This window comes from Myripristis murdjan, chromosome 18, assembly GCF_902150065.1.
Source record: "Myripristis murdjan chromosome 18, fMyrMur1.1, whole genome shotgun sequence".
NCBI lineage: Eukaryota > Metazoa > Chordata > Actinopteri > Holocentriformes > Holocentridae > Myripristis > Myripristis murdjan.
This window is the reverse complement of record NC_043997.1, coordinates 7,535,926-7,558,614: the sequence shown is the minus strand read 5'-3', so window position 1 is coordinate 7,558,614 and position 22,689 is coordinate 7,535,926. Positions and strand designations below refer to the sequence as shown.

The window sequence follows — 22,689 nt, the reverse complement described above, 5'->3', positions numbered from 1 at the left end:
AACGATGTAACCGCCACCGCCTACATGCCTCTATACGTCCCTTACATTGGCGTGGGTGTTCAGCAACAAATCTACTAGAGGGCAGCACAGAGTCCAAAGTTTCTGACAACAACTAATATGGCCATGTTGGTCTACGAGGTCATTAAACACATCGTGACAGGAGGTCGAGCAATTCTGTTCTGTAATATTACCAATGAGAGAAATGTTTGCCTCATATCGCTGAAACTCTTGGCTACACTGCCACCACAATTTCCAGAGGTGCTGCTCTGTTTCGCCCGCATCCGTAAACTGTACAAACATGGACGAATGGCCACAGAGTACAGAAAGAAGGCTTTGACCACATCTGTATGTGTATTTAACGCCTAAGCATCGATGTGCCTAAATACTCAAAAGTGTCGGTTCGGTTCCGAGCGGACTCTGGGGAAACCACACCGATGCTGCGAACTGCAGCTGGAGGAAGGAGTTTAAATCCTTCCCGCACCTCGTTCGTCCCCGTGGCGGTGACGTTACCATGACACCAACCAACGGCAGCCAATGAACACGCCATAAACCTTGATTTCAACATCACGGTTTAGGATATTGCTTGAGTTATGAACAGAACCTTTTTGTGCTTTCTTCTCTGACAAACAACGATGTTTTGATTTACATAAAGGTGGTCTGCTTTTAATTGAGCCGCACCAAATGAAAAACGTGGTAATGAGTTTCCTTTTTTCCCTTCCTTCCGCTGTACATTTTTATTTATGCATTTATTTAGAACTTTCTTAGTGGACAGAAAGACGCTGATTCTCGACAGTCGTGAGTTTTAATCATGTTGTTTTTTTTGTTTTCCATATGAACAGCCACCATTCTGATAACTTGATGGGTACAACATAATAAGGCACTCCATGCACAATCAGATTTTCTCTTTTCATATATCATGACCTGATATCAATCAATCAATCTTTATTGACAGACACAAGGTCCAATAAAAACACACAACAAAAGACAAGACAACATCAAACAATTAACATCAGCAGATTGAATGACTACAACAAGAGCCTGTACCAATGATTCCAAAGGCCTGAGTGATACTTGGAAGCACTAAGATTGAGTCAGTAGCATGATGAACATGTTCTCTGAGACATTCAGACGGCAGATAAACTTATAGGTCAACCTTCTCAGTAGGGCATGAAAGCTAATGACCCCTTCACCACAAAACATTTCACTGGCACTACAACACCTTGGCCTCCCAAGTAGAATCCTCATACAGGGTGACCCCAAAAAAAACGGGAACTTTTTAACAATCCAATAAAACCAAGAGTGATGGAAGAAAAATATTTTATTCATAGTAATTGAAACCTGAAAACATGCCATTTAAGAAACAATGATGGAATTTTCATTTTTTAAAAATTGTGCTGCCACTTGCTCAGGTCTGCCAACATGCACTTCAAAAATTCCCGTTTTTTTGGGTCACCCTGTACAATCATTGTGAGCAACCTGGAGTTTCTGCATACTGGTCTGCTTAAAGTTGACCCACAAGGGGGCAGCGTAGAGTGGCGTGCAGTACGCTCTAAACAGGGTTATCTTGACCTCATTAGAACAGAAAAATAACTTTTTTCTCAACATGTTTGCTTGTGCATACAACATGCGTCGCTGTCTGTCTATGTCATCATCATCATTCATTTGATCGTTCACTTGATCATTTAAGATATGACCCAAGTATTTAACTCTGCTACAGACAGTCAGCACCTGTCCTGACAGGTGAAAAGAGGATAAGGAAAGACCTCTGATATTTGCACTGCTCTCATGTTAGGGTTTCTCTGTACGAGGAAGTTTTATATATATATATATCCTCGACACTGTTACTGAGCACAAACACGGGTACAAACACATGCCAGCTAGGGGAAAAAAAAACTTTTGGTTGCATCAGTCTGTCGTGACGGAGATCCCGCCCCTTGGTGCAGCTCAGTTTAGATCAGTTCGACACAGTTAATCACCGGCAAACTTTTTTTATTCTGCGGCCGCTGTGCTCATATTTGCAGCCGGTGCTCCACAGATGAGCCCATTTTTGAGAAACACTGTCACTGATTTTTGATTTTATTTTTCCTCAGCGATGAAACACTGTGGCGGTATTAATGAGAAACCCTGTTGCTCTTGTTCAAACAGACAGATTTCAGACAGATTTTTTTTTTTTTTCTTTTTGAAAGCTTGCAGCTAATGAAAACACCAACTATTAGACTGACAAAAAAAACCTTCACCGAGCCAGAGCCCGGCAACAAATTGGATCACTTTTTCATGGTCAGGACTAACAACTTGTCTGACACATTCTTGACTTTTTTCATGTTGGTTTTTTTCTTGGTTTTCACACGGCTCAAATAAAAGTGAACCAAGAAACATAAACCAACATGACATGCTGCTTAGAACCGGTCAGAAGAAATAAGAAGGTAGCTTGTAAAAAGAAAATGTGTCGTCATATAAGTCATCTCTTAAAATAATCAAACAGAACAACAAACGAATGCCCGTTCTTCCACTTTTTGGGGCTAATCGAGAACATATGAACGTGATAGGGACGTTAATATTTATTACAGCCTTCTTCCTTCTGTCTGAACATCAAAGGAAGATCAAGGTTCTGGAAAGATTAAGGAAACAAAAAGATGAGAGACGGTGGCGATACCGGTAGAGTCGGTTACCTCTGATACCGGTCGGTCACATGACACCACGGCAGAGTCATGACATCAAAACTTCATTACAAGGCAGAACAAGCAGCTATAAATTCATTTCTCACTTAATTTGTGGTGGATCTTCCTCTACCTTCAGCGGTGCGCCGATCACTGCGATAGACGTAGGGATAAATGTGTAACTTCTCCTGAGACGACATCCCACGACGTGCATTTCAAATCCACATGACGTAAATTAGACAGCTTCAGAGTTGCTGTAAGGTTTATTTTGTCACTTTGACGGAGCCAGGCTAACGACTCCCATAGACTTCAAGTCTTTATGCTAAGCTAACACGAAATGCTACCCATAGGAGCCGACACGCTGGACGTACAGAGGGGAAAATGGCATCCAGCATGTCGTCTCGGTCTGGGTATTTTGCCCAAAATGTTGTAATATCCCTTTAAAAGCACCAGAGTTTGATTCTTAGTAACACATGAAAACCGACTGTGAGGTTTTGGGCGTGGAAGTGACTGGTCTGATGAGTTTAACAGGAATGTCAAATCTGTGAGGCGGCACATCACTTTTGTTTTTTTATGTGTGTGTGTGTGTGTGTGTGTGTGTGTGTGTGTGTGTGTGTGTGTGTGTGTGTTTGGCAGAAAGACAAAGTCAAGTCTTTACAGTAGATTTATGACCGACTGAGGTGTGTGTGTTTGTGTGTTTACCAGCAAGATGACGCCAAGCCAGATGCTTTAAAGTCTTTGAAATCATGCATGACAGATGAATGTGTGTGTATGTGTGTGCATGTGTGTGTGTGTGTGTGCGTGTGTGTGCATGCCTGCGTGCACACGTGTAATTGCATGTGTTTACCAGCAAGATGACGTTTGGTCTCTTGTTACTGAGGGAGCCTCATGATCAAATGAGAAAGGTGCGTGTGTGTGTGTGCATGCGTGTGTGTGTGTGTGTGTGTGTGTGTGTGTGTGTGTGTGTGTACCAGGAAGATGAAGTCAGGTCTCTTGTTGTTGAAGGAGATTGGCGACCGGCTGAGCGAGGTGGACGTGTCGTCGGAGCTCTGCGAGGACGGATGCCGGAACGTCTGACCAGTCAGCTTGGTGTCGTACAACTGCTCCTCAAAGTCTGCACGCACACACACACGCACACACACACACACACACACATGCACACACACACACGAGCACCCAAACAGAAAGAAAAAGAAACAGCAAGCCTTTAAGTTAGCCTCAACTTTCTGCAGCACCACACACACGGATGCATGCACATACACACACAAGCACAGAGCTACACAGACACACACACACACACACACACACACACACACACGAGCCTAAGTCACGCACCACATATCGCATTTGCATGGCCGAAGGCAGAAATCGAGTACGAGTGCTCCTCTGCATCGCCCTGCAGTTTCCCCTCCTTCGACTCCTGGTGCAAAAAACCCTTAAAGGACTCGTTAAGTTTGTTTTTAATCCCCTTGTGCGCGCCGGCGTTTTCCCTCAGCTCCTTCTCTCTCTCTCTCTCTCTCTCTCTCTCTCTCTCTGTCGCTCGCTCTCGCTCCTCGTCTTCCACTTTCTCTGCCTCACTCCGTCTCTCGATATCTGTTTCTCTCTCGCTCTCTCTCTCTCTCTCTCTGGCAGCTTAGATGACTCTCCCTCAGGCCATTGTAAACAGATTCCTAACCCCCCCGCCCCCTTCCCTATACACACACACACACACACACACACACACACACACACACACACACACACACTCCTCGTTACAACCCCATAGCCATTCCTTTACCCCAAAAACACACTCCCTGCCCCCTCCTCACTCTTCACTCATCCCTAAAGCCCTCCCTCTCCCTCTCTCTCTCTCTCTCTCTATCTCACACACACACACACACACACATGCACACACACACGTGCACACACACCCCAGCGCCGTCCCACAGACAGCTTTAAGTGGAACAGGGGTATAAGAGCACGGAGGGGGCTGAACTTGCTCCCTGCTTGGGACCATATGGATTCCTTCCTGGTGGAGTTTGGTTGCCTGGCGACACAAGGGGGCGGGCGACAATGGGACATGTCAACCACACACACACACACACACACACACACACACACACACACACACTGAAGCCGACCCCCCCTCCAGACAGGTTGGTCAGCGGTAAGGTTTGTGATATGAGTTAAGAGCGTTTCCTCCTTAGTTACTGTTGCTATGGCGGACAGACTGAGGATGCTACAGATGTGATGTCACATGAAGACGCAGCTACAGGCGGATACAGGGCACCGATTGGTGGATCGCTACATCAATCATTATCTTCTAAAAAGTTGATTAGAGAAAAGAATCTGTAGTAATATCACTAATAAATCAATACCATAAAACATTGATCCTCTGGAAGACATGAAACCATGACAGGGCCGCTTAGAGATGTTTGATTTAACCGTCTGAGACCTAAAACCCTTTCACTCTTTTCAACATGATTTGTTTTTAAATCGCTCCTTTGGCCCATGAAGATGCCATTTTCTGGTTTGGAGCCATTGACAAAATAAATAAATAAATAAAAATGAATGAATTAAAAATTAAATATAATAAAAGAAAAGGTAAAAAACAAAAACTTAACCCTTAGATAAAAATATATACTTTATATATTTAAATTATTATTATCAAGAAAATCTAGAAATAAAAAAAACAAAAAAACTTTAACAGGACAAAAGTAAAAAATAGTCAAGGTAATGTAAAAATCAGAAAAAATAAAATAAGAAATAAGAAATACATATGTAATGATGTAACCTTATTGAAATAAATAAAAAATATAATTAAAAAAAAAAAAAAACAAGACTGGCTAGACCGTCACTTTTCCAAGATTCAAGATTCAAGATTCAAGATTTTTATTCGTCACATGCATGAATGTACGGGTACAGCAGCAGTGAAATGTAATTGCAACCACTCCAGCACTGTGCAAGTAAAAAAATAGATAGAATAAAACAGATAAAAAATAAAATAAAAATAAAATAGAAAGTATATATAACATTCCTATATACAATATACAACCTATGTACAATATACAACAATATACAGTAAGTACAAATAAGTAGAAGATAAGTACAAGAGGAAATCTCTTCCCTGACTCTGGCCGGCAGCTGAACTGTCAGCTGATCCAATCAAACTGAAGAGCAGCTCGGCTATAAAGCAGCCGCTTCATGAAGAAAAACACAAACTGTCGACCTGCAGGGGGCGCTACGGGCGAGTCAGGGAGAGTCCAGCTCCCCTTAATATGACATGAGCTCCCTGAAAAACATAATGCAAGAAATTTTGGGTGGTCTCTAAAATATATATTGACAATATGGAAGGTTTTTGCTTCCATATTAAAATTCGGAGGCTACCCCCTTTCTTAAATTTCGTGCCCCGGCGGATTAAACTAATTAATTCAATAATCTGAGCCTGAGCTGATGTGATCGGGTCCAATCTGTAATAACGTTCAGATGTGAAAGGCGTCTTCTGTGACTGACGGCGCAGTAAAGGCCTTGTGCTTATTAAATAACAAGTACGATTTCCATCTGTTTAACTGTGCATGTGATCTCTCTCTCTCTCTCTCTCCTAATAAAAACAACCTGCATGGAAACGTAACGTGCTTATTCGCATATCGAGCAGGAACGTGGGCAGGTGAGACGCATGTGGCATTTTAATCCCAGCTGTGAACGGACGGACAGACTGAGAGCGCTCCACTTGTGATCAGATTACACAAGATGGATGTGAACACCAGGTGGGAACAGCCTCTGGAGTCCCCCCCCCCCCCCCCCCCCCCCCCCCCCCCCCCACCCACCCTGTAAACGGAGAATCTGCTCCACTGACTTCAGGACAAAAATGGGGAAGAGAGTCAAACACGGAGCCTGGCGGGTGTCGAACGTCGGCGGGCGCACGACGGGGGGCGACGTGGGAGTGTTTTTCCCGTCTCGAACGGAAATTATTAAGCGCCTTCCGGAAGCACGCGCAATATCCAAAACAAGATAATGATGTGTTTTTTTTTTTACGAGAAGGGCGGGCAGCACACCCACAGACAGGACTTGGGATCATTGTTTCTGGCGTTTTTCCCTCCGCGACACTAAAAACGACCAGAGGCGGGCGGAGGAGGAGAGGAAATCATTCATTCCAAGTGCAATCGACCATCTAATCTCCAGATGAGGCGCGGGCTGACGTCTGAGCACGCACGGGTTAACGCCGTCCACTCGACGCCGCCGTTAAAGCTAAACGCCCGGAGGAGAGGGGGCTTGTTTTTTTGCTCGGCCGCCGCTCGTTTCGGATTGTAGAGTCTGTTGGAGCCCTAAGCAAAAATTCCCAGGGGGCCTTTCTGACCAGTGTTCATCACCATTATGTTATAAATAATCGGACACCAACGAAAAATGTATGAAATCAAAACTTTTTTTTCATTTCATATGTTCACCTTGCATAACAAATAACATGAAAAAAAACTGTAATTTTGAAAATATAAAGTATGTGAACATATCGATGTAAAGAATAATAAAAAACAAAATAAATAACTAAATAACAACATTATAAGGCTGGTGCTTATCGGCACTTTTTAAGCACCGGTTCAGATTCTGCCTCGGCGAGCGCAAACACTTTAGCTAAATTTTCCTTCAGCTTCATTTCCACCTTGCAGAACGATGACTCAGCATCACACAGGTAAACGTGAGGTGGGATCGTGGGACTGACGTGGAGGTTTCCCACTGAGATGTCATTGCAAATCGCCCGTTGTTGTTTAAGGGGGAGGCGGGTGCGGACACTGCGGCTAATACATTTTTGAGACATTTGGGGCCCCCTATCGGCTCGGGGCCCCAAGCAGTTGCCTGCTTTGCCTGTTTACACTGCAAAAGTCAAAATCTTACCAAGATTATTTGTCTTATTTCAAGTCAAAAATGTCTTATTTCTAGTCAAAATATCTCATTACACTTAAAATGAGACATGATCAGCTCAGAAATAACTCGTTTTTAGACAATTTTCACTTGTTTCAAGTGAAAATTTACTTGAAACAAGAAACAAATTCTGCCAATGGAACAAGCAAATTTTTACTAATGACACAAGTGAACAAGTAAAAATTTGCTTGTTCCATTGGCAGAATTTGTTTCTTGTTTCAAGCTCATTTTCACTTGTTTCAAGTAAATTTTCACTTGAAACAAGTTAAAATTGTCTAAAAACAAGTTACTTCTGAGCTGATCATGTCTCATTTTAAGTGTAATGAGATATTTTGACTAGAAACAAGACATTTTTACTTGAAATAAGACAAATAATCTTGGTAAGATTTTGACTTTTTGCAGTGTACAAGCTGCGCGTCTGCATCCGGAGTGTGTTTGGAGGAGTTTCACAAACCTCGGGGTGACAGAACCGGAGTGGCACGGTTTTTTTTTTGTGTCCCGGGACGAAGGCCGAGGACAGTTTCCCCACCTCGCGCTGACAGCTACATTTTTGTATTTTGTAGTCTGCACAGTGAAGAGAAAGAGAGATGGCACGAAGTGACACAAGTGACACGAAGGAGAGAGAGAGAGAGAGAGAGAGGGAGGTGTGACAGGAGGAATGAAACCGGATTCGGTTCACGACAACGCCCCCGAATTTCTGCTGTTGTCAATGCAAACTTCCCCCGAGTTGGAGGAAAGTTTGGGTACTTTTACCAAAAAATGTATTTTAACAGAGCTGAGGATGTGACTAAGCAGCCTCCCTCCTCTCTCTCTCTCTTTCTATCTCTCTCTCTGTCTCTCTCAGCTTCGGGCGAGCATTCCCGTGCAAACCCCGACCAATTTAATCTGGCTGAAATTAATGCTACCATGTGAGAAGTTTCTCATTAAAACCAATGAGCATCATGCAAACTCCTGCTAACTCACAAATAATTAGTGTAACGGAGCGGCGGGATGACTCACTCGAGCTGCTGTGCGCCGCGGCCACAGATGCCACGGATATCACCTATTTCCAAAAACACTGTGCATTATTATTATTGTTTTTTTGTTTTTTTTGTTTTTTCCTGGGGAAATAAAGATCATAACCTTAAGTAATGCACATTCAGAATTCTCTCTTTCTGAATTATACATCACGCCGTCTGTGCAAGTGAAATTATGTTGTTAACACAGTTTTTAAGTCGCAAAGATTACCATAATTTCTTTTTTTTTTTCTTCTTCTTTCTTTTTTGGTTTAATTTGCTATTAATCAGTTAGCTCTGTGCGTTCCAAAACGGTCGATTTCTCTCATTGGAACCCCAACTTCTCCAATTTGCCATCAAAAGTATGGACATACATATTAATGACAACATGACAAAATGAGAATTTGGCTGTTCGCTGCATTTACAGACTCCTCGGGAAACCATTAGACGCTGTACTTTGCAAGCGCTCCGGGCTTATTTGTATTCACGGGGGCCTGTTATGCATCCTGTGGCTGTGATGGAGAATTGTCTGTTTTGCAGTGTTAAAAATAACTGATTCCAAAAAAAAAAAAAAAAAAAAAAAAAAACCGACCCAAAAACAGTGTGATCAGCCGCTTGGCAAACACCGAACAGGAGCTAAAAGTCGTCTCCTCTGAAGAAGCGAGGTGTCAGCAAGAGTCCGAAGATACGGGGCTAAACTGGCTGGAAAAAAAAAAAAAAAGACGGAAAGAAAGAAGAGGAGGAAGAAGATAAGAAGTGAGTTGGGGGGGCAGAAGCTGAGAAGCAAAAGAAGAAACAGAGGAGGGAGAGGAGGAAGCAGAGAGGGAAAAAGAGGAATAAACAGCATCAGGGAAGGAAGGGGAAGCGGAGGAGGAAGAAGAAGAGGAAGAAATGGGTTGAAAAAGAAGAGGAGGAGCGCAATAAAGAAGATGAAGGATTGGGAAGAAGAAGAAGTAGGTGAAGAAAATGAAGAAGAGGTAAAAGAGAATGAAGAAGGGGCAAAAGAAGAAATGGAATGAAAACATGAAGATCAATTAGAAAATGCTGACTGAGGCAGAGGAAGAAGATGAAGCGGGGGAAATGAAGAAGAAGAAGAAGAAGAAGAGGCTGGGGAAGATGAGGAGGTAGGTGGATAAAAAGAAGAAGCAGGAGAAGGTGAAGAAGCAGAGCAAGAAGACGAAGGAATGATCAGAAAAAGGCCGGGGTAGATATAAAGGCGAAGGACATGAAGAAGAAGAAAAAAAAGAGGTAGAAGAGGTGAAGGGATAAGCAGAATGAACAGAAAACAGTGAGGAAGAGGAAGAAGAGGAAGAGGGTGCAACAAGGAAGTGGGTGGACAAAAAAGAGAAGAAGCAGCAGGGAACGAAGAAGAAGTCGAGGAACAGGAAGAAAATTGGAAAAAAAAAAGAAGAGGCTGAGGAAGACGATGAGGAAGAGGCTGGGGAAGAAACAAGAAGTAAAAGAAGAAGAGGAAGAAGGGGGTTGAGAGGGAGAAGAGGAAGCATAAGAGAAAGAAGAGAGAGGAAGATGAGGAAGTAGGTGGAAGCAGAAGAGTCAGGGAAAGAAAAAACAAAACAAAAAGAAAACAAAAGAGGTTGGGGCAAAATGAAGAAGAAGAAAACGAAGAAGAAGAAGGACGAGGGAGGAGAAAAAGAAAGAAAAAGAAAGAAAATTAAGATTAAAAAAAATTAAGATTGTGCAGCAGCCAGTAGCTACGTTATACAGTGAGGCGCCCTCTAGTGGTCGTGTCAATCACAACACCGTGTTGAAGAATGAAAGGAGCGACAAAATCCATGAAGGGAGTTCAAATCCAAATCCAAGCTGGAACAGAGTTTGTTTTCAGGTCGCTAACATTAGCTCATTAATACTAGTGAATGTTTCAGACCCTTAAGGCTTTTCCTAACCTTCACAAAAACCTTCTCCTAACCTTAACCAACTATTTTTAGCAGCTCCAGTCCGTACGACCCATAGCAGCCATAAGGACTCGAGGACTTGTCGAAAAAAGAAGAGGAAGAGGCATAAATTAGAGGAACAAGTTCAAATACGTTAGAAACAAGTTAAAGAGGAAGAATTTGTTTAAAGCCAAAGAACTCGGCCGCCCCGAGTTCAAATCCAAGCCAGAGTGGTGTTTGTTTTTAAGCAGCTAACGTTACCGAGCAAATATTCATTAGCAAATGTTTTGTTAGCCAAGATTAGCAAACGTTAGCACTGATACCACAAATTGGTACTGACATTAGCGAAAAGCCTGACCTTTATCCTAACCCTCACAAAACCTTAACCAACTAGTTTTAGCAAAATACAAGAACAGTGTTTGTTTTTAGGTAGCTAACGTTACCAAGCCAATATTTATTAGCAAATGTTTTGTTAGTTAGCCAATATTAGCAAACGTTAGCACTAAATGGCACTAATATAAGCAAACGTTTTGTAACCCTAAGCCTGACCTTTTCCAAACCTTAACAAAAACCATTTTCTACCCTCAACTGACTACTTTTAGTGGCCCATGTGACCGTATGGATTGGAGGACTTGCTGAAAACAGAACAAGAGGAGGCACAAGTTAAAGAGGAAGAATTTCTTTAAAGCCGAAGAACTGAGCCGACACGAGTTCAAATCCAACCCTGAGTGGTGTTTGTTTTGGGGTAGCTAACATTACCAAGGAAAAAATTATTAGCAAATGTTTTGTTAGTTAGCCAATATTAGCAAACGTTAGCAATAATTAGCACTAATATAAGCAAACATTTTGTAAGCCTAAGCCTTACCTTTTCCAAACCTTAACAAAAACCTTTTTCTACCTTCAGCTGACTACTTCTAGTGGCCCATGTGAGCCATGCGGCCGTATGGATTGGAGGACTTGTTGAAAACAGAACAAGAGGAGGCACAAGTTAAAGAGGAACAACTTAAAGTAAGTTAGAAACAAGTTAAAGAGGAAGAACTTAAAGTAAGTTAGAAACAAGTTAAAGAGGAAGAATTTCTGTAAAGCCGAAGAACTCAGCCGACCGGAATTCAAATCCAAGCCAGAGCGGTGTTTGTTTTCAAGCAGCTAACGTTACCAAGGAAAAATTTATTAGCAAATGTTTTGTTAGTTAGCCAGTATTAGCAAACGTTAGCACTAAATGGCACTAATATCAATATGTACAAAAATCGTACACACAGGTAAAATCTGATTCTACTTGATTTTACCTGTGTGTACGATTTTTGTCTGAATGATTGTAATTGTGTAATCAGCTGCTTCTTGGCCAGGTCGCTTTTGTAAAAGAGATTCTTTATCTCAACAAGCTTATCTGGTTAAATAAAGGTCTAATAATAAAAAAAAAAAATATATATATATAAACGAACATTTTGTAACCTTAAGCCTGACCTTTTCCAAACCTTAACAAAAACCTTTTTCTACCCTCAGCTGACTACTTTTAGTGGCCCATGCGGCCGTATGGATTGGAGGACTTGTTGAAAACAGAACAAGAGGAGGCACAAGTTAAAGAGGAGCAACTTAAAGTCAGTTAGAAACAAGTTAAAGAGGAAGAATTTCTGTAAAGCCGAAGAACTCAGCCGACCCGAGTTCAAATCCAAGCCAGAGTGGTGTTTGTTTTTGGGTATGAATGAATGAATGAATGAATGAATGAATGAATGAATGAAGGCTTTATTTCGAACATGTGCAAGTTGTCCAAAAAGAAAAAAAAACAGCAAAACAGCAAAAGAACAATTGAAAACAATATTAACTTAACATGTTCGAAAAGGAGTAGGAAGGAGCACAATGCTTATTGAATCCTACCCCCTCTCCACTTAGTAATTAGTTCAGTTTACCTCCTGTGTATCCTGTTTTTTTTTTGTTTTTTTTTTTCTGATCACATACTCACAATCATAAATAACTCAACATATTTACTGGTGCCAACAAAAAAATAAATAAAATAAATAACAAGTAAATAAACAATATGTGAGAACCCTAGTGTTCGTCACACCCTTCCTCTTCCCTATACCTTGTGAATACCATGTGTTTGTACCGCTGTTTGAACGTGCTCATGCTTGGACATTGCCTTAGCTCCCCCGTCAATCTGTTCCACAGTTTCACTCCACATATCGAAATACAAAACGTTTTTAAAGTTGTTCGAGCATAAAGATGTTTTAAATTTAGTTCCCCCCCCCAAATTATATCCCCCTTCTCTATGAAAAAAACAGTTTTTGAATATTTGCTGGGAGTAGGTTGTTTATTGCTCTGTACATGATTTGTGCCGTATGAAAATGAACCAGATCAGTGAGTTTCAATGTTTTTGATTGTAAGAATAAAGGATTTGTGTGTTCTCTGTAACCAGTGTTATGAATTACCCTTATGGCTCTTTTTTGCAGTGTGGAAAGTGGTTGTAACTAACGTTACCAAGGAAAATTTTATTAGCAAATGTTTTGTTAGTTAGCCGATATTAGCAAACGTTAGCAATAATTAGCACTAAAATTAGCAAATATTTTGTAACCATAAGCCTGGCCTTTTCCTAACCTTCACAAAAACCTTTTTCTAACCATAACCAGCTACTTCTAGTGGCCCATGTGAGCCATGTGGCCGTATGGACTGGAGGACTTGTTGAAAACAGAAGAAGAGGAGGCACAAGTTAAAGAGCAGAAAAATTAAACAGTGAACTGACACAATACATACCAGCGAGGTGCAAACTGTTTCTTAACTAAACCAGGAGTGCAGACGGCTGCCTGTTGTATGCAGAGCTGTCAGGACCCAAAGAGGGATCGATGGAAAACTTCCAAACGTTTTTTGCATCCAAAAGTATCAGTTACGTTAAAAAAAAAAATAAAAAAAAAAAAAAAACACAAAATGCTTCCTGATAGTTCCTGCAGTGCAGAAACGCCGCGGGCCTCAAAACACACTCAAGTTTGCTCAAAAGTTTAAGTCTTCATTTAAAAAAGAAAAAGTGTCTCTCCAGTGGGACAGACAGTTTGGAAACACACTTGGTGGATCCGTGCAAGGACGAGCAGAGGTGAGCTGCAGAAACGGGAAGGTATAGCAGCAGAAAAAGAAAAGAAAAGAAAAAGAGAAAGAGAGAGAGAAAGGAGGGAGCAGGAGGTGAACCGGTGGAGAGATGCTTCAGATAGAAGCGACTGAGGAAAACTGTGGTGAGAGAGTGTGAGAGAGGGAGGAGGGATGCTGTTGGTGTGAGGGGTGGAAAGGTATGTCGGTCACTCCCCCTGACCCACACACACACACACACACACACACACACGGTAATTAAGCACGAGCTGCCCCACCCCCTTCCTCTTCGCAGGCCGAGCGCTCATGCATCACTAACCTGCAGAGGTTGAAAATAACTACGTTTCTACGTTTCCTGCGCCACATTTCACTTTTGTTTTTGTCCTGCACCACATTGATCTGAAGCAGAAGAAGAAGAAGAAGAAGAAGAAGAAGAAGAAGAAGAAGAAGAAGAAGAAGCTTTTCCATGCAGAACATCACACGTGCTGCTTTGTTAAAGTGTAAACCAGCCAACAGGATGTGGAGCGGTCAGAGCCGCAACATTAAAATACTATTAACAGGTTATAATGCTGCAATAATTTAAAGGAACCGTTCTTCACAGTGCCGACTTTTACCTCGCACGCTGAAACCCCTTTCACCGATGGCGCTGCTGCATTTTTACCGAGGTGAAATTCAGAATTCAGGACCTCAACTTTAACTTTTAATGGGATATTCCTCTGTTGTGGTTTTGATGCGTGAGCGATGTGAAGTATTCAAGGACTTTTTCCCGGCCCTATAAATAACCAATAACAGTAAAAGCATCTACGTGATTTTATGCATGTCTGGTTTAGAGTGTGTGTGTGCATGTGTGTGTGTGTGTGTGTGTGTGTACGTACAGTGCGCTCATTCACAGACAAACTCGGCCATCCTTGACAATATGCACCCCGGTTGTGTCAAATTTGGGTCACCCTTTCTTCTCCCGTCCAGAGAGAAGATGGGGGAAGACACGAATTAACAATACCCGTCTTTGATAACAGGCGGGGCGCCGTGTTGATGCCCTCTGGCTCGTCCATCAGTGTATCAGTGTGTGTGTGTGTGTGTGTGTGTGTGTGTGTGCATGCAATCATGAGTGTGTGTTTGCATGTGCTCTCTTTTTTCCTTCGCCCTTGTCATTGAACATGTACAACTGATCAGTCCAGATAATGCATGTGTCTGTGTGTGTGTGTGTGTGTGTGTGTGTGTGTGTGTGTGTGTGTGTGTGTGTGTGTGTGTGTGTGTGTGTGTGTGTGTGTCTGGTGACCATGACCTAGAAGATGAGACTTGTCGGTTAGCGGCCTGGTTTACATGAGCTCATGGGAAACTGTAGCGAGGGCTTCAATCAGCGCCGAAACAATCAGTCGATTAATTGAGGAGCTGATCACCTTATAATTTTGATAATCAATCATTTTATTATGTAAAAATGCCAAATATTTGCTGATTGCAGCTTCACTAAGATCACCGAGATGCTAAGATTATAGAATTAATATTTGGGGTTTTCTGGCTGCTGGTCAGACTAAAGAACACAATTTACTGCTGCCTTTTACTTTTTATTTACCATTTTATTTATTATTGTTGTCGTTTTTACCAGTTTTCTTATGTCGTGCGCACTTTTAACCTTTTAATCTTCTGCTTTGCTGCTTTAATGTGAGTGGCAACAAATTTCGCTGTAGAAATTGCAATGACGGTAAACTTCCATTTTCCTTACGTCCTTATGACCTTTATCATTATTTTTTGACACTTTATACACAAAAGTATTGATCGATCAGCACAAAAATAAATAAAAAATAAATACATAAAAAAATAAAAAAATAAATAAAATAAGTAAAAATTAATAAAATAAAATATAAATATAAATTAAAGAAATAAATAAATAAAAGAAAGGCACAAAAAAAATGAGAGTAAACTTCGTTTTTCCTTATGTCCTTATGACCTTTATCATTATTTTTTGACACTTTATACACAAAAGCACAAGATCGATCAGCACAAAAATAAAAATAAATAAATAAATAAATAAAAATAAAATAAAAATAAAAAATAAAACAAAAAAATAAAATAAAAATAAAACAAAAAGATAAAAAGATAAAACAAAAAAAATAAAATAAAAACACACAAAAAAATAGATAAATAGTCATCATTAATTTGACACTTTGACCACAGCGGTCATGGCGGTGTGTTCACTTCACAGCCTCGTTTTTTTTTTTTTCTCTCTCTCTCTCTGCAAACTCAAACCTGCGAGCCTCCAGTCACCGGCTCTCCTCTGTGGGCCTCGGGCTGTTTGATCAGCACCAGGTTCACTTGGGGTTTTAGCAGCTTCACTTAAACACAAAAAAACCACCGAGTCCTGGCATTAAAGTGTGTGACACCTCAGTCTGTCCTGGAGAAACTCCTCTGAAGGACAGACACAAGACAGAGGAGCTTGGAAATGAAAAAAAAAAAGATAAAATCAAGATGAAGGAAGTGATAATTGGTTGCATGTTTTTGTGTGTGTGTGTGTGTGTGTGTGTGTGTGTGTGTGTGAAGAGAAAGCCAATATTCTGTGGCTGTGAAACAAAGCGACTACCGCCTCATAAAGGTCGTCTGGTGAGAGAAAAAAAAAAAAAAAAAGTTAAGGCAACATGAACTCGCACAGGAAGCGCTTGGTTCTCTGCCAGCGGCGCCGCTCCGGGCCAGGCTTCAACGGTCTGAGCGCTCTGTGTGTGTGTGTGTGTGTGTGTGTGTGTTTCCCGCTCGTTTTTTGTAGCCGTCCACGTCCGCCGACACTAAAGAACCCGCTTCGCTTTCATGTCCACAAACATCAACGTCTGTCAACAAACTGTTTTCATCCACGTGAAACACACGAGTGTTTTTAACTGTCAGCTGGTGTTAGAGTCAGCTGTCAGCCAGTGAGCATGTGTGTCAGCAGGGGGCGATATACGGAATGTAAATACAATCAGGGGCCATTACAAAGAGAAAGAGCCAGCCTTTTTGTTTTGTTATGATACAGTACATCATGCTATGTTATGTTTTTACAGTTAATTCGACCCAGCCAGTCCCAACGGTGGGTTCATCGCCACAAACACACGCTGTTCGCCCGAGCTTTGTTCAAACCCACACAACTTTATTTCAAGGATTCAAGGAACTTAATTGTCATACCAGCTCACATTTACATGCTAGTGGTACGAAATTAGCACTCAGGTCCCGGTATAAGCCTAAATAAATAAATAAAGCAAGGTAAAAAAGAAGTGTAAATATAGAATATAACTATATCTAGAATATAGAATATAAGTATAAACAGTATATATAAACAATATGTGTGAATATAAACAGTATGTATAACTATAAACAGTATATATAAATAAAATATAAATTTTAAATTTTAGCGGAGATCCCGAGGTTTCCAAAGATCCCAAACATGAGCTGCAGAATTCCAGGGAAATGTGAATAAAATGATACACAAGGACATTTTCTAACTGATGTGATTCTGCAGCCGTAAAACAAAACAGTGGCATCTTGGCTGTGAATGTTTCCCTCAGTATCAGAGACACAACATGGACGTGATCTTCTTCTACAACATGGAAGGAACATTTATTTTTCTAACTCTGAAGCTACTTAACCCTATAAAGCCTGAACTATGAAAGAATTGGCAGAAAATTCAATTTTTTTTTTAATTGAACCCGTTATTTAGTCCTATAACAAAATGTAAAAAAAAAAAAAAAAAAAAAGATTTTTCAAAAAATGTGTTATTACTAGTGTTGCAAAATTCCTGGAATTTTCAAAGTTGGAAAATTTCTATGGGAATTTTTGGAAATTAACGGGAATAAACAGGAATTTTGGGGGAATTTTCGGGAATTTATATTCACTGCATTCACCCGGTCATATACATGTAGGCTATACATAATAAACATTTTGGTTTGTTATATTTATATATTTGCCCCATTCACCTTAAGTTAACAACAACAAAAACGAAAATTTCCAAAATTGCCAAGCTTAAATTTCCGTGGAAACTTTTTAAAAACCTCATTCAAATTGATGACAAGAAAAAAAAAAAAAAAATGAAAATTCCCAAAATTCCTGAGCTGAATTTTCCCAGGAATTTTCAGAAAAATTGGAAAAAAAAAAAAAAAGTGACAGCAAAAATCTTCTGAAAATTTCCAATATTCCAGAGCGAAAATTCCCATGGGAGTCTTCGGAAACTTTCCGAGAAATTTACCAGAAACTTTCCACCCCTTTCCAACACTAGTTATTACATACGGTTTTTCTGGTGTATGATATATGATATGTACTTGAAGTGCCAATGGTATGGTCCAGGGTGAACAGGGGAAGTGTCCAAAGGTATACAACAGTATTTTGGTCAAGTATTGATTAAACAAATGTGTTATTGTGTATCATATATGACACAAATGGCTTTATAGGGTTAAGGGAAAGTTCACTGGCTTCATAACTCATGAGGACATTTAATCCAAACCAAACCCGCTGTGGACAAAAATGTCTGTTGTTAAAGGAGTTCTTGACTTCATTTCACGGCTCTATGCTTATTTAGTATTCTAGTATTATGACGGTTAAATTATAGTTTAGTATTCAATAAAATTATGAATGCGGAACCTTCCCTTAGGGTGTTGCTTCTCTTACTTATATTTACTAAAGGATTCAAACCCTTTTTTCCGAGAGTCAGACCAGTTATACTAACAATCAGTGAGTTTAAAGAGTGGAAATCACAATTTTTCACTTATTTTCTGTGTAGTTTCCGATGAAACGCGTCAGGTGAGACGCTAAAATGGACCCTGCCTCCTGCGAGGTGCTGGATCAACGCCGCGCCTGTTCGATAACGGCGTATTGACCGCGCCGACCTCCTCTGCCTCCGTACATCACAGCCGGCATCGACTCGGGCCTCCTCTGATTCATGAAAAGGGAAGTGAGCGCAGCCGGGGAGGGGAAACTTTATCTGGCTCTCCACACATCACAGCGAAGCGGCGACTCGGACCCTCTCTGACACGATGAGCGGGTCGACGTGACATTTCAGAGGGGGATCGGCTCTGTCACATCACACGGCGGGGAAAGGTTGCTGTATCGGCACGTTAAGCCGGAGTGAGCGAGCGGGGGAGTGCCGCCACGTGAGATGAGATACAGTAAGATTAAAAAAAAAAAAAAAAAAAAACACACACACACACACACACGGCACTGATCCCGGGGGGAAATGAGGTCACGGCGGCAGCAAAGAGCAAAGGCACAGGATGGAAAACAACAAAGAGTGTGAAGGATAATAAAAGGAGAGCAAACTCTTATCTGCCTCTGAAGCACAACCGATACCACTCTGACAACATTACACCGGCCTGGAACGTGACACCGCTGTGTGTGTTAGATCAGCTGATTTCACATGTGTGTGTGTGTGTGTGTGTGTGTGTGTGTGTGTGTGTGACATTTGTCATGTCTTCATAAATTTGGGACAATTTTACCTATGTTGTTCTCTGAAATCACATTTAAAGGATAGAAAATGTTATTTCCCAGGGCAGAAATATGTTCCAAAGTTGCAGAGGAGGAGAAGAAGAAGAAGAAGAAGAAGAAGAAGAAGAGGGAGGAGGACGATGAGGAGGGGGAGGGGGAGGGGGAGGAGAGGGAGAAGGAGAGGGAGGAGGAGAAGAGGGAGAAGGAGGAAGAGAAGAGGGAGAAGAGGAAGAAGAGGAAGGAGAAGAAGAAGGAGAGGAAGGAGGAGAGGAAGAGGAAGGAGGACGATGAGGAGGGGAAGGAGAGGGAGAAGGAGAGGGAGGTGGAAAAGAAGAAGAAGGAGAAGAGGGAGAAGAAGGAGGAGGAGGAGGAGGAGAAGAAGACAGGAGGAGAAGAGGGAGAAGATGAAGAAGAAGAAGGAGGAGAAGAGGGAGATGATGAAGAAGAAGGAGAAGAGGGAGAAGATGAAGAAGAAGAAGGAGAAGAGAGAGAAGATGAAGAAGAAGAAGAGGGAGAAGAAGGAGAAGAGTGAGAAGAAGAAGGAGAAGAGGGAGATGATGAAGAAGAAGGAGAAGAGGGAGAAGATGAAGAAGAAGAAGAAGAAGAGGGAGAAGAAGAAGAGGGAGAAGAAGAAGATGGAGAAGGAGGAAAAGGAGGAGGAGAATGAGAAGAAGAACCAAGTCTAGACTCGTGGACTCTTGGACGTTAAAATCAGTCGAATCGGAGAAATGCTGCCTGTACAGCAACAATGTGAGCTATTCCCATCAAAAGCTAAAATATTTATAGTTTTTGCAACAGAATTTACACCAGAAATGTGCATGAAAATTAATTAAATTAATTAAAATTAAAGTTTTTAGTGCTGTTATAAGTGTTTTTTCACATCGCTTAAGACAAATGAACAGAAAAAAAAAAAACTGCTTTGGTGTCATATACGTGCGCCCTGCTGCAGCTTCTGTCCTCTGAGTGTGTGTGTTTCAACGAGGGCAGGGCTCAGTCCCTCACACACACACACACACACACACAGAGAGAGAGAGAGAGAGAGAGAGAGAGAGAGAGCTCATCACTTCAACAAAGTGCAGCCACACTGGCACTTTCACAACTACTGAAACACTTTCTTTGATTTAAAAAAAAAAGTAAAAAAAAAAAGTGCAATGTTGTGTTACAAAATCATTGCTATTCATACTTTTACAACAATTTTCTTATTAAACTGTTAAAATTTCGCTCATCCGCCATTTGATTTCACACTTTCCAATGACAAAATGCACTTAAACTGTAAAACATCCAAATTCAGGAAAAAAAATAAAACTAAAAAGAAGGAATTTGTGGGGAGAAAAAATCAATGAAAACGGATTTCATAGGGCCCAGTAAGTGGATGAAGTCTCTCTGTGTGTGTGTGTGTGTGTGTGTGTGTGTGTGCAGGGCAGCATGTGTTTCCCCCCTCCAGGCTCCACTTGTCTTGTCGCTCTGCAGCCGCCTCCTGCCTCCCACTCTTGATGCGTGTTTGTGTTGACAAGTTGACGGGCGCTAAATGTCTCCCCGCATGCCATCCAGGAGGACGAGGGAGCGCTCCGAGCTGCAGGTATTAAAGCCGCAACACCTCCTTTTTTACCTTTTTTAACCTTCACATAACAACAACTTAGGAGAGCACGTTATCCTGCCGGCCTGGTTCCGCTCGGACGCCCCCCTCTGCTCGCCTCAGTATGCCTTGTTTGTTTGTTTGTTTGTTTGTTTGTTTGTTTGTTGGTGGGTTGGGTTGTGACTAATATGGAGAAGCGATGCCGTGCTTTGTTTTCTCGGCAGTGTGGCAGAGCCCATTTCTGAGCTCAGACGCCGAGCTAGAAAAAAATTAATAAATTCTGCACATTTCAGCTCAAACAGCCCGTAAAATGGACTTTTATTGTCTCGACTTGATGTATTTCCTGTTGAAACGGGACGTCTGGGTGGGACAAAGTGCAGGGAGGGATCGTCAGAAACACCATTTTATCTGAAGGCGGAGGGTTGAAGATTTGTGAAGGCTTTATTGGCTGAGATTTGAATTTACAGCCACGAGAGCAGGATGATGTCACTGTTTAAGACGCTCTGCTTTACAGGAAGTTCGTGTGAGGTCATTTCACGGGGACTTTAAAAAGCACAGACAGATCTTTCTATTTTAAAAAATGCATAAAATAGCCCGACTAAAGAGTGAAAGATGAAAAATGATATGAGCCAAAAGAATAAAGGAAACAAAGTGAAATGTTCCGGCCCATCTTGTTCATATCGCTGTTCTGAAGTGCCATTTTTAGCATTTTGATGGCATTTTTCACTTTTTTAGTCGGGTACTTTCATGTTTCTTTTGTGAGTTTGCAGTTTACTGACACCACTGTCATCACAGGTGTTCTTGGTGTTGAACTTTTCAGATTTGTGCCACCGTTTCCTCTCGCTGCCATTTGGAGCCGCCAATATGCAAAGTCGCCGGCTGCGGCTTCGAATTAGAGGCTGATTTGTTCATATTAGCCTTCAGATGAAAACCTACAGTGGCAGCGATCAAAAAAAACCTTCCCGTCCTTCATCTTTCCTGCAGCTAACCCTCTAATCTTTCAGACTACAGCTTGCCGGATCGCTCTTTCAACCCTCTGATTGCTGAAAAGGGGGGAAAAAAATGCATTTTGATTGCCCCGCGGCAGACATTTCCTCTCAGAGGTGGAGCCTCGCCGCATGAAACTGAGGGTCTGAAAGTTCTCACAGATGCATTTTTACAGGCGCTCCAAGTGTTTTGGAGTGTGAATGTGATTTTCTTATTTCTTAGAAGTACACATCATCTGCTATTTTTAACAAACATGAATGCACCGACGCCGCTTTTTTTCCAAGTGCATCACTATAAAACGTGTTGCAAATTAGTATCTGCTACACACTCTTTGATACCTGCATTGGATAACTGGATTTTTTTTTCATTTTGTTCATGCGCACTGTATCAGTCCCTATCATATAAACCATAAATCAATAATAAATAAATGAGTGTGCCTGCCTCCAGCAGTTTGCCCACATTGCAAATCATCCAAAAAATCCTCCTCTGGTGTTATCGCCTGCACAAACTGAAAGATTAGCCTGATGCTGACCCCAGAGGTAAAGGTCACGGGGTCACCAAAGTCAACAGGCTTCTTCTTCCAGGGTTAATGGATGTGCCCTGCTAATTTGAAAAGATTCAAATCAAAGCTGTTCAAGTTATTGTGCTCACAGCCAGACGCCGTGCTGATGGATGCAGCAGCAGCGATCGGGTCAAATCGTGATTATCCCCAACCTGTCGGCTCAGGGATGTTATGAACCGTGACCTCTCTGTATCATTAGCATAAACAAATGACACCGTAAGCGGAGACGACCGGTCGCCTCGATCTTACAAATGCAGCTCTTTTCTTTTTTACTCAAATCTCTAAAATCACAGATGGTCACTGAGACCTTATCCTGCCTCCAACTGCATATAAACGTCATTTTCATGAACAAAATCCAATCCAATCCAATCCACTTTATTTATATAGCACAATTTTAACAAACACAAGGTTTTCCAAAGTGCTGCACAGCAAGATAAAACACCACAAGATAACACAATAGAAGCAGAATAAAAAGGTAAAAAACACAGTAGGATAACACGATAAAATAAGATAAGATCAGTTAAAATAAAATCAGATAAAGTAAAATAATAATAGTAATAATAATAATAATAAAATAATAAAACAAAATAGGATAGAATAAATAAAATATATA

At 41.3% G+C, this 22,689-nt stretch overlaps 1 protein-coding gene across 1 annotated transcript in view; it reads right to left on the bottom strand.

Moving 5' to 3' along the window:
- nhsl2 (NHS-like 2) overlaps nucleotides 1–22,689 on the bottom strand; it is a 212,234-nt gene that overhangs the window by 39,831 nt on the left and 149,714 nt on the right. Inside the window, 1 exon segment of the mRNA XM_030075541.1 lies at nucleotides 3,629–3,771. Coding sequence (XP_029931401.1) covers nucleotides 3,629–3,771 — 143 coding nt within the window.